This window comes from Rana temporaria, chromosome 2 (assembly GCF_905171775.1).
Source record: "Rana temporaria chromosome 2, aRanTem1.1, whole genome shotgun sequence".
Lineage (NCBI taxonomy): Eukaryota > Metazoa > Chordata > Amphibia > Anura > Ranidae > Rana > Rana temporaria.
The window spans coordinates 157544261-157561184 of NC_053490.1; the positions used below are offsets into that span (position 1 = coordinate 157544261).

Consider the following 16924-nt stretch of genomic DNA (forward strand, 5'->3'; position numbering starts at 1 on the left):
AATTTTAACAGTATTTGTATGGCCTGAATTATTGCCACCTTGCATCTTAACCAAATATAAAGAAAAATATATGGAGGGGAATTTACTAAGATTGTAGTAAACAAACTGGGGCAGCTGCACATGCAACCAATCAGTGTCTAGCTTTTATTGTCAAAGCTCAACTAAACAAGTTTAAAATAAAAGCCCATTGGCTACTATGCACAATGCTCCATATTCTATTGGTTCCTGTTATAGTAAATTGCCCACATTCTTTTTTCGTACAGTCTTTACCTATCACCACAGCACATGTGATTTATATATGAGAAGCGCTGGATTGCCAGCCTTGAGCTATATATGGATAGGATTTTTTTATTTTTTTTTAGCTAATAGATGAGCTGCTGCTGTTCAATGAATGGAAATGTAATGAAGGCAAGTATATTTATGAGCAGCAGGGCTCAGACTCTATGTTTTAATATACAATACTAAGAGAACATGCACCAATAATTATTTTTAAGTGAATTCTAAAAATTTATTAAATTCCAATTTCTGGAGGAGAGATGGTTTGGCAATAGTAAGGCAGGCTGTGGCTCTTCAATATAGGGGGAAGAAAGCAATATCACAGGATGACTGATCTAAGGTCAACATGTGTGTCATTGTGGCACTGAACTACTTAAGTGAATGAACTAAAGATATAAAACATAGTACACAGAAATTGTTCCTGACAGGAGATGAGAAAAACTTTTTTTTCTTTTTTTTCCCCCCCAACAGCAAGAACAAGAGTGACATCTTGTGACATTTCTATAAAGCATACACAAATGTTAATGCAGAACTGTCATTCTGTGTACTAGTTTTACAACTGCCGAGCTATAGGCACAAAAGAAAAGAAATATGAGGATGTATCATTATGCAAACAACTAACACTCCTGATCATGGTACAAACACAGGGAGAATATAAAGGGAAAAATATATAAATATAAAAATATATAAATATATATATATATATATATATATATATATATATATTTTTTTTTTTTTTTTTTTTTTCATTTATCCTCTGAACTTGTTGCCAGAACATAGAAGCCAACCTATTTACTTCTAGTAAAAATTCAGGCAAAAAAGAAAACAAGTGTGTGAATTATAACCTGGTAAAGTGCAGAAAGAGCTAAGCAACCATTTAGTTTTACATTATGTTGTAACATGGATTGTAAAGAATGTGCATACTAGAGAGACAAAACACTTAGAGGAGAGTGAGAAGAAACGGTGCCATGGAAATATATTTTCTTTACAAAATCACTAACCATTATCCTGCAAAGCAAACTATAAAAAAAGGGCACACAAAAATTGTTGTGCCATCAAAGCAGAGGTTTTACATGGCATCCCTTTCTCTATAACAATTTACATACATCGGTAGTGTAATACAAATTAGACTGGATGGGACATAGTGTATGTTGTTGGCATTGGCATGTTTGAATGATTGCAGAAAACTGTGGCACAGAAAAAACGTAGTTGCCACCTTCAGCAACACATTGCAGGACACATGCAACTTACAATATAAAAACAAAAGTTTGACTGATTGCCACAGATAACATGCCTGTGTCTTCCACAGATTAGCCCCTTTCACTTTCTTAAATTCAAAGCTTTCATGCATGGAAACAAATGTAGCGTTAAAGAGGACAGAAACGATAAATAGTGTAAATATCTCCTAAACGTGCAATGTTTAGGAGATCTTTACATTACATGCAGCCAGTGAAATCACTGGCGCATGCGCTCTGAAGGGACGGCCACTTGTGCCATTCCTTCAAAACCCTGTTCCGTGAACGGTGGCTCCCGCATGGTAGTGATGTCATTGCAGCTCCGGCCAGTCACAAAGGCAGAGTCCGTGAACCTGGAATCAAGACGGGTGAAGATGGGAGCCCCTGCTGCGCTTTGTTTTAAGGTAAGTTTTGCATAACATGCTAGTTGGCGATGCATACTAGCACAACCGCTTTAACTCCTGCAAAGGCTGTTGATTAGTGTCCCAGGATCTTTTTTGCCTTTGGGTAGTGAAAGCCAGGCAAACAGAAACGTTCACTCATCTGGCTCAGAACACAGTTTAAGGGTTGCCTGTTCAAAAGCTTATTGAATATTAACTTGTATGGGGATTGGGGAGCTGTGGGATACTCCAGAACGCTACACAGGGATGTGAAGACACTCTTCCCTTTGCAGCTACTTCTTACACCCCTTTCACACTGAGGTGTTTTACAGGCGTGTTTGCATTAAATATAGCGCCTCTTCTGCAGCCCCAGTGTGAAAGCACAAGTGCTTCCACACTGGGGAGGTGAACTTGCAGGACAGGAAAAAAAAAATTCTGCAAGCAGTGTATGCACCACTCTTCCACCGCCCTTGCACATTGAAATGAATGGGCAGCGCTGCCGAAAGTCCTGCAAAGCGCTTTGGCAGTGTCGCAAAACAGGTGCCATTAGCCCTTTCCTTGGCCGCTATCAGGGGTTAAAAGCGCCCGCTATCGGACAAAAAGTGCCGCTATAGCAGCGGTAAAGCGCCGATAAAACTAGCAGTGCTTTACCGCTAACGTCCACATCACAAAAGTGTGAAAGTAGCCTAAATACAGTAATTTGAGCAGTAGGACAAGATGGACAGCACTGGGACACCATTAGCAATGTCCCAGGCCAGACCAGGCAGGTTTTTTACTTGGTGCACCAGGGGGTTAACAGCAGCAACAGTCGCTGGGATCCATCTTGTTTTCGGTCTGTTGCCAGTGTCCCCAGGGATTGGAGGTCTCCCTCAGACTCAGGCAGACAGACTGCTCTGTGAAGCTTCCAGATCAGATGAACCCCACTTGTTGCTCCCAAAGAAGCCACAAGACCTCGACGAGACATCAGAACCCTCGAGTAGGACAGCCAGGAAGGGCAAAAGCCCTTCTGGCTGGGAACATCTCCTGCTGGGGAAGAACCCTGCTGTCAGGAGCTCTGAACTATGTATTGCCCCCTCCTTAACTACCATCTGGGCACACTTCCCCAGGGATTGGAAGGATCTGTATAAATATTCAGGCTGCTCATTTGACTTCCCCTTGGCTCAGAACACTCACGTGTCTCACAAATTGTCATTCTACAGGCTTGGACTCTCACTGCCTAGTAGGCAATACTGATGTACTGTATATTGTTAGTCAGTAACACTGTGCTGTAGTCACACAATCTTGTTCATAATATAGCATGTCTAGTATATAAATGTGTGTTAGGGACCTTAGATTGTAAGCTCCTTGAGGGTAGGGACCGATGTGAATGTACATTGTATATGTAAAGCAATGTGTAAATTGACGGCGCAATTGAAGTACCTTAATAATAATAATAATAATAATAATAATAATAATAATAACAACAACAACAACAACAACAATGTCTTTCCTATTTGACTAACATTATTGTTAAGGTCTTATTATGTGATTGCCCTGTACCCTAAGACCTTATGTGTTCACATTTTTGTACTTTTGAGAACCAGGTCTTACATTAAATTAACAAAATGAAAAAATTTGAACAAGAAATTACTTTTCTTTTTCAACTGCATACATGTATCTGAGCCTCGATCATGTGGGCGTACTATAGCGTACACATGTGTGAGGGCCTTGTTTGTCAGAATGGGGGATGCACAGGTGTTCCATACATCCCTGTGTAATATAGATAGATTTAAACGTATGTATTCTGTTTATGTCTGTTCCGATTATGCCAATTGTTAGTAGGCAGGTATGATTAGTAAAGAGAAAAAAAGAAGCAAAAAGCATGTAGAATGATGTGAACATAGCCAAGTTGAGCTAAGTGCAAACTGATGTAAACTGAATTGGCTGAAGATGGATGTGCAAACTGATGTAACTTGAATTAGCATTTCTTCAGTTTTTCTTAGCAAAAAAGAGGATTGAATGGATGACGCCCATGTGAAAGAATCCTTATGCTTGGTTCACACCTTGTGTCTTTTGAGAATGTGCCCAAAATTGTACACTTTTCTGGCACACAAAGAAATGCACTGCAAACGTGAGGCAATGCCAATAATACGAAAAAAAGTAACAGTGACTTGGCTTTATATTTTACATTACCTTTTCTTTGACATGAGAAGGCATTCTCAAGTTCACAAAATAACTCTTTATCTTCATATCTTTCATCCCTTACATTCAACCAAAAACAGTTCTCTGTCATTTCATTAGGCTTAATCTACAAATTAAACAGAAATAAGCATAAAAATTAGCATAATATCAAAATGAATGCCCATTTTTAAAAATCTGCAAATTATAGATGTGTTTAAAAATAGTTATTAAAATTCCAAACAACATTCACCTGCAATCTCCTGTATGCATCCATGGGTGTCTGCTCCATAGGGCAAGGGAGGGCGTTTCCCCCCCCCCCCCCCCTAGAAATCAGTGCCATGATTCTCGGGGAGAAAAACAGCAGGCAGGAAGAAAGGCGAGGGCATGACAAATTTAAATAGAGCCGCTCTCTCTCTCTTCTAGCTTCAGCTGACAGAAAGGGGGAGAGGGTGATCGGGTGGGATATACAGTACAGACAGCCCACGGCTCTCCTCTCCCTGTCACAGCGCCGCTGCTCCATTTACCAGAGAACTCGGCAGCAGCACTGTGACAGGGAGAGGAGAGCCGCGGGCTGTCTGTACTGTATATCTCCCCTGATCGCCCCCCTTTCCCTCTGTCAGCTGGAGCTAGAAAAAAAGATAGCGGCTCTAATTGGATTTGCTGTGCCGCCACCTTGCTTCCTGCTTTTCTCGCCATGATTGGCCACAGCAGAAGGCCAATCAGAAGACTATGGGGACCGGGGGCATCAAGGGAAAGGTAGTCCCTTAAGAGATTGGCGGCCCCAGTGTTTCCACAGACACAATGCTAAAGCCCCCAGCATGCAAGCACTCTGCTGGAGGGGGGGGGGGGGGGTTACAAAAAGGAAAAAGGAGAATACTGTGCTCATGCTGGGGAAAGCCAGAGAGAGCCACGCTGTACCCACACAACCAGAGAGCCATGCTGTACCCGCACCACCAGAGAGCCACACTGTACCCACACCAACCAGAGAGTCAGGCTGTACCCGCACCAACTAGAGAGTCACGCTGTACCCGCACCAACCAGAGAGCCACGCTGTACCCGCACCAACCAGAGAGCCACACTGTACCCGCACCATCCAGAGAGTCACGCTGTACCCGCACCAACCAGAGAGCCACGCTGTACCTGCACCAACCAGAGAGCCACACTGTACCCACACAACCAGAGAGCCACTCTGTACCCACACCAACCAGACAGCCACACTGTACCCGCACTAACCTGAGAGCCACGCTGTACCCGCACCACCAGAGAGGGAGCCCCGCTGTACCCGCACCACCAGAGAGGGAGCCCCGCTGTACCCACACCACCAGAGAGGGAGCCCCGCTGTACCCACACCACCAGAGAGGGAGTCGCGCTGTACCTGCACCACCAGAGAGGGAGCCCCGCTGTACCCGCACCACCAGAGAGGAAGCCCCACTAGACCCGCACCACCAGAGAGGGAGCCCCACTGGACCCGCACCACCAGAGAGGGAGCCCCACTGTACCCGCACCACCAGAGAGGCCGCTACCAGGGTACAGGAATGCTACACTACTGACTAGAGTCACCCCAGGCAACCCAGAGTGAGTAAACGTCCAGCCAGAGGGATCACTGTTGCGGTTTCACCAGGTCTGGTAAGAGGGCCTGTTGGCCACTATCCATTACTTATCCTAGGGACTGAGCCATTAGGAAGTTTCTAACCCGATATCCTCCCATCTATGCTGTGGGCAATTATTGCAGAAAATGACACCAAATGCTGGGAGTTTTGAGTGAGGAAACTGACACCAGTGCTGAGGGTCATTATTATGTACATTGGTACAGATGCTGAAGTTTTTATTCTAGAAATCTGCACCGATGTGGGGGGTTATTAGTGTTGGTACTGACACCAATGCTGGAGATTGTTATTGCAGAAACTGGCACTGATCCTGGGGGTTGTTATTTCCTTGGGGGGGGGACTTAATTTTTGTTGATGATATTGTTATTCAAAGTTCCTAGCTGCTTGATAGTTGCATCGGGTTTCTCAAACCTTTGCATGCCTGTGCTTTATGTGATAATGTCAAAAAAGGACCGAGCATGGATGACCTTAAAATGATGCCCCCCCCTGAAAAAAAGTCCAGCGGATGCCCATGTATGCATCCTGTTTTCCGATATTTAAAGAATCTTCTGTAGTTAGTGATTTTCGAAGCTAGTAGACTTTTGACTTTTTAAAACAACATTGCTTATGACAAATGTCTGTTGTCAAAGAAAAATTCCAATCTGCTTAAGGCAGAGCTGATAAAAAGACTGTTCGTTAAAAGAGGAAGAAAAAAAAAAGTGAATTTGTGTGTGCGGAATAAAAATGCAGAAAATCCATCTCAACAGGTTTTCTTTCAGATGAATTGATCATCTTTCCAATTTGCATGTAAGGCCCCATACACACAAGAGAATTTATCCGCGGATACGGTCCAGCGGACCGTTTCCACGGATAAATCCTCTCAAAGATTTCCGCAGATTTCGATGCGATGGAGTGTACACACCATCGCATTGAAATCCGCGCGGAAATCCTCTGGCGATGACGTGTCGCGCCGTCGCTGCGATTATGACGCGGCGACGGGCGCGACGCTGTCATATAAGGAATTCCACGCATGCGTCAAATCATTACGACGCGTGCGGGGAATCCCTTTGGACGAATGGATCCGGTAAGTCTGTACAGACGAGCGGATCCATCCGTTGGAATGGATTCCAGCAGATGGATTTGTTGTGCATCACAGCAAATATCCGATCTCCTGGAATCCATCCCAGAGGAGATTTCTCCGCGGAAACAGATCCGCTGGCGTGTACACACCATAGGATCTATCCGCAGAAACCCATTTGCTGGGATTTATCTGCGGATGGATTCTATCGTGTGTACGGGGCCTAAGAGTATCCAGTTTGCAAATGAAAAACCCTTTTTTTCTTAATTGAAAATGTATGTAGTTGTGTGATGTACATTACTCTTCAAATACATACAATCATTCAGCATTTTTATGGACTTGAATTCCTGGAATACACACATAGCAAATATAGTGAATCATGCTGTTAGCTCTACGTGATAGCAAATAATTGAATGGTTCCGCTTAATAGTGAGCATGCTAGAATAGTGTGCATTATGAAAAGCTTGATAGAGTGGGAAAAGGGGCATTTGAACATTTAGCCTTTTGTTGGATAACCATAAGGAAGTTCAGAGGGTAGAAAACCTAACCGGTTCCCGACTGGCTCACGCAAATATACTGCGGCAGAATGGCTCTCCTGGGCAAAATCTTGTACATTTACAGCTTTGCCAAGGAGAGCCACCAGAGGGGCCACGGCGGGGAACCTGATGCGTGTGGCCGGCGGGCGCGATTGCTGCCAGCCACTCGCGGTCGCGTGCACAAGCGGCAGCACGAAGGTTTGCGTGTGTAAACACACAAATCCACATGATATCTGAGGAGACAAGATAAATTGTGTGTTTCCACAAAGTAGAAAACACGATATGTAACCTCCTATAGTGAGTCTCCATCCCCCCACAGTTAGAACACACAATAGGGAATAGAGTTAACCCCTTGATCGCCCCCTAGTGTTAACCCCTTTCCCTGCCAATGACATGTACATAGTAATCAGTGCATATTTATAGCACTGATCGCTTCGTAAATGTGATTGGTCCCAAAAATGTGTCAAAAGTGTCCGGCCTGTCCGCCGCAACACCGTAAAAAAATTGCAGATCACAGCCATTACTAGTAAAAAATTTTTAATAAAAACACCATTTAAATGCCATAAATCTTTTCCATAGTTTGCAGACACTATAACTTTTGTGCAAATCAATCAATATACACTTATTGCAATTTTTTTTTTTTACCAAAAATATGTAGAATAATGCCTTTTTTATTACATTGGGATATTTACTATAGCAAAAAGTAAAAGATATTGTATTTTTTTCTAAATTGTCGCTATTTTTTTGTTTATAGCGCAAAAAATAAAAACCGCAGATGTGATCAAATCCCACCAAAATAATGTTTTATTTGTGAGAAAAAAAAGGACATACATTTTGTTTGGGTACAACATTGCACAACTGCACAATTGTCAGTTAAAGCGACACAGTGCCGTATCGCAAAAAATGGTCCGGTCATTGGGCAGCCAAATCTTTCGGGGCTGAAGTGGTTAAAGGCTTAGAACAACCAAAGAGATGCTTGTTCTTTGTAGATGGTGGATGTTTGTTTTAGTCTAAGGTACCTTTAAATTCAGTTTTAGTTACTTAAAGCGGAGTTCCACCCAAAAATGGAACTTTTGCTTAATCCACTCCTCGCCCCCTTACATGCCACATTTGGCATGTCATTTTTTGGGGGGGGGAGTGGGGGCTTCAGGAGGTGTGGGACTTCCTGTCCCACTTCCTCCTTCCGCCGAGGGGCTGGTAAGGCAAAAGTTTAATAGCCTTACTGCAGCCCCTCCCTGTAGGCGATCGCCTGTCCAATCGGACGGCGCAGCGCCGCTCGCGCATGCGCAGTGACACTCACGCATGCGCAGTGGCTGCCCGGCCGTGAAGCCGAAAGCTGTCACGGCCGGATGCCCACACTTGGAATGAAGACACCGGCCGGAGAGGGGGGGAGAAGAGCGGAGCCCCGGCCGGCGCGTCGCTGGAACCGTGGAGCAGATAGGTGTCTGTTTATTAAAAGCCAGCAGCTACACTTTTTGTAGATGCTGACTTTTAATAAACATAAAAAAAGGCTGGAACTCCCCTTTAATTATTTGCTTCTTTTTCTCCCTGTGACTAGTCGCCCAAAACCACTTGTCTTCCGTGCTCTGTCAGTTGCAGGCATCCTGATGTAAACACATACAATGCAAGATCAGCATAACGTGGTGCATCAGAGAAAGAAATAGAGCCCCAACTGCTGGAGGAGTGAAAGATAAAGTAAGAAAAGTTTTTTTTTTTTTTTTTTAAATGGTACCTTAAAGAAATATGAACCCCACTGCAAGGGTAGTTTTACATTTTCCCCAGAGTTCAGCACTAAAATACCTAATATTTTCTAGTGTACTTGGGTGTTGAAATAATTTATGAGGGGACCCACTACTACTTATTATTATTAGTATATTACATATGAAGGACCAGATTGTACCTATATTTTAACTAAACCATGGCATAGACATAAAGTGGATGAAAACCTGATTCAATAAATTTGAGCTGGGCATATATATTATGTTTTCTTATCTCCCTCCAAAGCCCCGAAACCTGTGTGTTTCTGCTGCTTGTTGCTCTGTTCTTTGTACAAGTACTTCTGACAAGTTCTCTATCAACCAGCCTGAAATGTGTGTGGAGGGAGGTTGCAAAAAGATTAGCAGAGAGCTTGCCTTGTCACAGCACAGCTCTGCAAGTCTCTGTGTGGATGAGGGGTGTGTGCCTTTCTGCCATTCAGCTGTATTGGCTGTATGCCAAGAAGCCACTTCCAGTGCTGAACAGGAAGAGAAAATCTCTAACGCAATGAGCACTTTCTAAAGAATATATAAAGCTAAAGACAGCAGATATACATGTAAAACATAGGTAGGAGGATTTGTTTTATCTCTGTGTATCATTTGAGGCAGTTCACTTCACTGGGTACATGTGAGGGTTTACATCCACTTTAATAGTTTTCAAGCATCAATATGACTGTATGTATATAGAACTTTACACAAATAATTAAAATTAAAATATAGTTGTGTCCAGCAGATGACCACTTGATCTGGAGCTCCACTTGGCCTGAACTTATCAGCTTCACCACAACTTACTGTACAGGGCAGAAACATACATCCCAGCACCTCCGCCAGCCGCCCACCACACAGCGGATAATGTCCAAGCGACGGCTGTAAGAGCACTGGAGAAGCTCACAGACTTTTACCAGATATTAGAGAGACCAAGATGGTGCCAATCCTCAGCTCAGTATCAAGCTTTGCCATCTGGTTAATCTGGTAAGCATATACCTCATCACATCTGTGTGTTGTTGTGGTTGTTGGTGACACAGATCTGGTATTGAATTAATGTTAAGAACACAAATTCACTGGATTTAATAATTTTATGGAATTTTCCAAAAAAAAAATAACAAATTAAGAAATGAGGGGTATAGGGCCATAAAAAAAGGACCATGATTTCAAATGGGCTTCAATAGGCGAGACTTTGAAGAAAAAAAAAAAAAAAAAAAAGATAATAAATGTATGCTCTTTGGAGTGATGGGCATGTAAAAGTGATGTTTTTAACAAACTGAAGCATGAATTTAAAAACATCAGACGCATGTGTATATGTTAAAACACCTAAAGCCAATATGGAAAATGCAAAAAAAAAAAAAAAAAGGACACAGCAACAACTGCCAATATTTAGTCACTAAAAACATGAAATGGTGTGGAAGCAGAAACATTCTTTTTTTTTTCTAGAAATATTCACACTAGATTTGAGGTATTAACAGGCTTGCAGCTGTGTCACATAAATGAGAACATCAGCTAGGCAGAGGGGTTTATCAATGCTTCACTACAATAGGTGATTGTGTCCTTGGACTAAGAAGGGTTGTCAAGTCATGTGATCATTATTCAGCTCATGGAAAGCGCAAGAGTGCTTGCATGCATATGTAATTTCACCTCTTAGAAATTAACAAGGCTGTTGAGTCCACAAGGGTTTTCTTCATAAATTATGAATGAATATTAAAGAATTTCCGCACATATCTAAACTGCTTGATGTTGTTCGCACAGTTATAATCCAATTTTAAATATGTTATACCTGCAGTGCTGAAAATGGTCACAAAATGATGTTGGTAAGCAAACTAAAATGCCTTACCTTTTGCCAGTTAAGCCTCTTCATGCCGACTTCTGGTTTAAATTCTTTCTTGGGCTTTAGGCCAAATGGAAGATTCTTCATTGGAGGGGACCTTTGGGCTCCTAAAAATAAAGGCAGTGGTGGGGCACCTGGTGGAGCACCTGCCATTGGAGGTAAAGGTGGTGGTGGTGGTGGTGGTGGTGGTGGTGGCGGTGGTGGTATACATCCACTTGAAAATGCAGGTGGTGGTATAGGTGGTGGGGGAACACCAGAAGGTGGAAAACTTTCAGACCCCTTAGGAGGCACACTTCCAGACGGAACAGCAATACCATACTAAAAGAAAAAAAAAAACATGCAATTATAAAATACATTTACATCTGAAATTCTAGCGTGACCATTATAGGAAAATGTGCAATTAGTAATGCATGCATTTTACCAAGAAGCCAATGCAACAAGATAGGCTAAAAAGAATTTGGAATTATAATTCTGCCTTTTTATGAATTACAAAATGCAGTGGAAGCCATTGTCACAGTACAGGAAAGGAAATTAGTGGCATTTACTCTAAAAAAAAAAAACGACACATTTACTATTGGCTTTTAGCTTTATTTGCAAATAAAACGTAAAATAGTGCAGAGATGATGATAAATATTTATTCCCAGAAATAAAGTTAAAAGCTTCCCTAACCTTTAGTTTTGCAAACCTGTGGCATTAGCCAATCTAAACAAATAAGAAGGTAAACAAAAAGTAAAAAACGGGCATTTGGATTTGGCCCTTGTCTACATTGTTGAAATTTATTGCAAATTGAAGTGGGTGGAAATCAGCATGTATCGCTTCTGAAGTGTTCCCGACACCAAGAGAAAAAATTATGACAGGGAGGGACCTCTATGGGATTAATAGCTTCAGCTATGTCCCTGTGTGCTATATGAAGGGGGGGGGGGGTATCCCTTCCCTCCAATCAGTTGTTAGAGCTCTCCTCACTGAGCTCTGTAGAGTGCAACTTCAGCTCTACATGCCCATTTTTCTCACACCTCAGAGAAGCTTTCAAAATTTAGGAATTTGAACAGACATAGAGAAGAGAAGACTGCAGATAAACAGGTACAGCATACTGTATGTAGGAGGATTTGTTTCATCTCTGTGCATCACCTGAGGCCAGGCATTTCACTGGGTATATGTGAGAGTTTACAACCACTCTAATGTACAGACTACATTTTTGTAACCCGGAATAAAACAAACTGATAATAAGCTGACTGAATCTAACACAATGCAGCAACCGAACTGTGATTTCCACATTGAGCAACACATAGAAACCCTGTAAAGAAGGTTGTAGCTAGTAGAACAAAGCAGTGTTGAATTGTGAAGCCATTATTTTTACCTACCACAGACTGCTATTTTCTAACATGCACCTGCAGAACAGCCAGCCCCCATACCTGTATGTTAAACTAAGACTATTATCTGCATATTTTATTTGTTAACACTATGACGCACCTAATGGAAAAGAGTACTGCTCCAAGCCCTGCAACCTATGCTGTGCTCTCGTCCTGTAGTACTGACAAGTGCAGACTCTGCGCCGATTCGTGGAAAAAAGAAATGTTCCTGTACTGCCGCACTCTGATAGGCGATTTATTGAAACAAAATAAACAAAGGATAAAATCCAAAGCTGTATAACATCCAAAAAATCATGCAACGCTGCAATCAATGGTAAAAAGTGGACATAGGGGACAAAAAAGCCAACATGTTTCACATCATGGATAGATGCTTAGTCATAGCTATTGCACAGTACATTTTGAGTAATGAACAATATGAACACTTAGCCTAGGCTCACATTGGAGCGATTTGTCAAATCACATGACAAGAAATCAAATTGCAAGACAAGTTGCAGCCTATTGGCAGCAGTGTGTCCCTGGTGCGCGTGCCCGGCGGGTGTGATGCCCGCCGGGCACCCATGATCGCTCGTGACAGAGAGAGAACCGGTATCTGTGTGTGTAAACACACAAATCACAGTTCTGCCAGGGGAGAGGAGACAGATTGTGTGTTCCTGAGTAGGAATGATGATCTCTCTCCTCCTCTAGTCAGCCCCCCCCCCCCCACACAGTTAGAACACACATAGGGAACACATTAAACCCATTTATCCCCCCCCAGTGTTAACCCCTTCCCTGCAAGTGACATTTATACAGTAACCAGTGGCTATTAATAGCACTGATAGCTGTATAAATGTCAATGGTCCCAAAAAAGTGTCAAAAGTGTCCTACTAGTAAATTAAAAAATAATAAAAATGCCATAAATCTATCCCCAATTTTGTAAATGCTATAACTTTTGTGCAAACAATCAATATACGCTTATTGCGATTTTTTTTACCAACAATATGTAGACTTGACCTAAACTGATGAAGATTTTTTTGGGGATATTTGTTATAGCAAAGTACAAAATACTGTGTGTGTTTTTTTTCAAAATGTCGCATTTTTTTGTTTATAGCGTAACAAATAAAAACCGCAGAGATGATCAAATACCACCAAAAGAAAGCTCAATTGTTCGGTAAAACTTTGCACGACCGCACAATTGTCAGTTAAAGCAGTGCGGTGCTGTATCACAAAAAATAGCCTGGTCAGAAGGGGGCAAATCCTTTTGCGTCTGAAGTGATTAAAGAGGAAGTAAACCCTCAAGGGTTTCACTTCTTTTTTTTTTCCCCTGCAAAGTAAAAGCATAATGGGGTAGTATGCATTGCATACTAGCCCAATAGGTTGCACTTACCTGTAACAAAGCCAGCGATGTCCCCGCTGGTGGTGGCATCCATCTTCACCTCTTTTCTTTCTGGGGTCGTGGATTTTGACTCTGTGACTGGCCGGAGTTACGTGACGTCACTCCAGCGCTTGTGGGTGGGAGCCGCTGGTCACGGCACAGGGACCTTTCGAAACGACACAATTGTGTCTTTTCTTCAGTGTACACGCACCAATGACATTGGTGCAAGTATGTATGGTAAATGTCTCCTAAACCATGCAGGTTTAGCCGATATTTCCAGTACTTATAGGTAAGCCTTATTATAGTCTTACCTGTAGGTCAAAGTGGTGTAACTAGGTATATATAAACACTTTATTTCTCCTCTGCATTGACTATGCAATTTTAAACCAAATATTCAATGAAACTGGAAATACTCTTTAAAAAATATAATGTTATGGCCTACCTGGTTTCTGCTATGCTATAAAGGTGTGCAGCCAAACTAAGTCGTGCATGCTTGTATAACACTTGTTTTTTCTACATAAGAGGCTGGAGGCATATTTAGAGTAATGCATTATAAATAACCTTTTAGGATTGCATTAAACATAGTATATACTAAAATTGTAACAAACTAGTCCCAGGCACTATTGTCTGCTCTGATCACCTGCCAAAGCAGTAAGTATTTGCTGTAAGGACTGCCCGGGGCAAGCCACAGCGCCTGCATATTTCTTGGTATTAAACGTGTATACAATGCATCCTATATGAATAAAAAATGGATCAAAAATTCCACCTCTTAACACAACATTTAACTTGTGTATTTTAGTCGCAGCTAATGCATTTTGTCACAAACATTTTAAGCCGTAAGATATACAAAACAGCCCTCTTTATAACTATTATCTTGCCTATAATAAGGGCACAGTACAGTTTTAAAGTCAAATAAGCTGGACATAAAGAGTGCAATATCTGAAAAAGCTAAACCACATTTAACCTTCAAATCACATAAAGCCTGCAGTCACACTGGGTATGATTTAAAGTGGTTTGATTTAAAGGCTGACTTCAACCACAATTTATAACAACTTCAGCACTACTTCTGTGAGATTTGATATGACTTCAGTGCTACTTCTGTGAGAGGGTCTGTCCATGTCACAGGGAGTGATGTTTTAAACAAAAGCTTAGCTAGCAAAGGGTTAATATTTAACTTCTTTCAGGCTCAAGCAGTGCTGATAAGGATACAAGTATGATTTGCAGCACAATTTACATTATAATCTATGGCAGTGAAATTGTCCTGAAAAAGTAAGACATGAACTACTTCTCAAAGTGCACTACTTGAAATCGTACCTATTAAGGCACTGCCATAGATGCTACTTCAGGTACGATTTGTAAATCACATGTCGTACCTTAAGGCCTCTTTCACACGGACGGACGGTCAGTTTTGACGGCGGACCTGAACGGCCGCTCCATGCAGTCCTATGGAGCGTCGGATGTCAGCGAAGACATGTCCGCTGACATCCGATCCGCCAAAATCAGACGTATGGCTATACGTCCATATCTGTCCATGGCGGATCGGATGAGATATGACGAAAACGGACATGATGTCCGTTTTCATTAGATCGCTCCATAGGAATCAGTGGCGCTGCACAAGCAACTCCCCGCTCAGTGAGCAGAGAGGAGCTTGACATCCCGCCAGCTCAGCTGAGATCTGCGGACTGATCTCCTGTTGAGCTGGCGGAATGAGGTGGAGTCCGCCTCGTGTGTAACTGGCCTAAGTCGTACCGGTGTGACCGGGGGAAAGACTGCGGGCCGGATTCAGATACAATGGCGTATCTGTCCGGCCCGCGTAACGTACGTTACGGCGCTCTAAATTTGGGCGCGAGTTCTTTATTCAGAAAGAACTTGCGCCCTTAGTTAGAGCGGCGTAGCGTATGTGTTGCGGCGTAAGGCCGCGTAATTCAAATCAGGATGTAGGGGGCGTGTTTTATTTAAATTTCCCTTGACCCTGCGTTTTTTACGTTTTACTTGAACGGCACATGCGCCGTCCGTAAAATATCCCAGTGTGCATTGCTCTAAATGACGTCGCAAGGACGTCATTGCTTTCGTCGTGAACGTAAATTACGTCCATCCGTATTCGCGAACGACTTACGCAAACGACGTACACATTTCAAAACTCGGCGCGGGAACGACGGCCCTACTTAACATTAGCTACCCCTCATATAGCAGGGGTAACTATACGCCGGAAAAAGCCGAACGCAAAAAAAAAAACGCCAGGTGGTCGTTCGTTTCTGAATCTGTGTAAATGATCATTTGCATATTCGTCGCGTAAAAATACAGAAGTGCCACCTAGCAGCCAGCCGGGAATTGCAGCCTAAGATCCGACGGTGTAAGACACTTACACCTGTCGGATCTTAGGGATATCTATGCGTAACCTGATTCTATGAATCAGGCGCATAGATACGACCCGACGGAATTCAGAGATACGACGGCGTATCAGGAGATACGCTGTCATATCTCTTTCTGAATCCGGCCCTGCATGTTTTATCTCTGCTAACCTGTTTATTAGGAAGTGACGATGACTTATATGTAAAAATAAAGGTTGGGCTGGTACCGCATCAGTTTTTTCATTTAGAAAGGAACTACACAACAATTGAACATATGAATAACAAGGACACATTTTATTATTGAAAACATGGGTTAAACTGTTCATAAATGGTCAAATAAAGCCAAACTTTTTTTTCAGTTATGGATAGAGTGGAGAGGAACTGGAACCCCTGTTATCCTCTATTACTGTTCTAATGTTAACACACAACATGGGATTTTTATTTACTTCCAATGGTTATTGGAAACGGGACAAATGGAGTGGGTGAATCTCTTTAACAGGGGCACAGCAGCAATAAGCATCCCCTCCCCTTACATTAGATGTCAAGAGCCACCCCACCATCAGAAATTGAGTCCCCACCCTCCCTTACAATACAGTGTACCCCCTTACCTTATGCTGCTGGGATAAAAGCTGGATGCATTGCTTGAAAGCAGAAAGTACAGGGTCTGGAGAAGCACCAGAGGAGGGCTGGAGCTCTCCTGCAGCTGCAGGAGAGGTGCAAGGGCCACATGAAATGGCCTGGAGGGCCGGATTCGGCCCACGGCCTTGTGTTTGACACCTGTGCTCTAGGGGTTGCAGGAATAGTTCTTGCCATTAAGGAAGGTTGTTTTCTGCCACATAGAGGTGGCGTAAGATCCAAACTTCAACAACACCCAAAATGAATGCCTTGCACTGACACATAACCAATTTAATTCTAAGGACTTGATTTTAGTCTTGATTGGATTCCTGGCCAGTGTTTATTCTATTTTCTTATTTGTCTGTCTGTGGGAGTGGTTTTATTGGTTCTGAATTGATACAAATATATGC

The 16924-nt window shown here is 42.5% G+C and overlaps 1 protein-coding gene across 4 annotated transcripts in view; it reads right to left on the reverse strand.

Moving 5' to 3' along the window:
• Nucleotides 1–16924, reverse strand: part of DIAPH3 (diaphanous related formin 3) — an 844467-nt gene that overhangs the window by 470534 nt on the left and 357009 nt on the right. For all 4 annotated transcript variants that reach the window (XM_040341346.1, XM_040341345.1, XM_040341344.1 and 1 more), the window contains 2 exons: nt 10834–11145; nt 4064–4178 (listed from right to left, as the gene is read on the reverse strand). In XM_040341346.1, coding sequence (XP_040197280.1) covers nt 4064–4178; nt 10834–11145 — 427 coding nt within the window. The remainder of the gene's footprint in view (nt 1–4063; nt 4179–10833; nt 11146–16924) is intronic.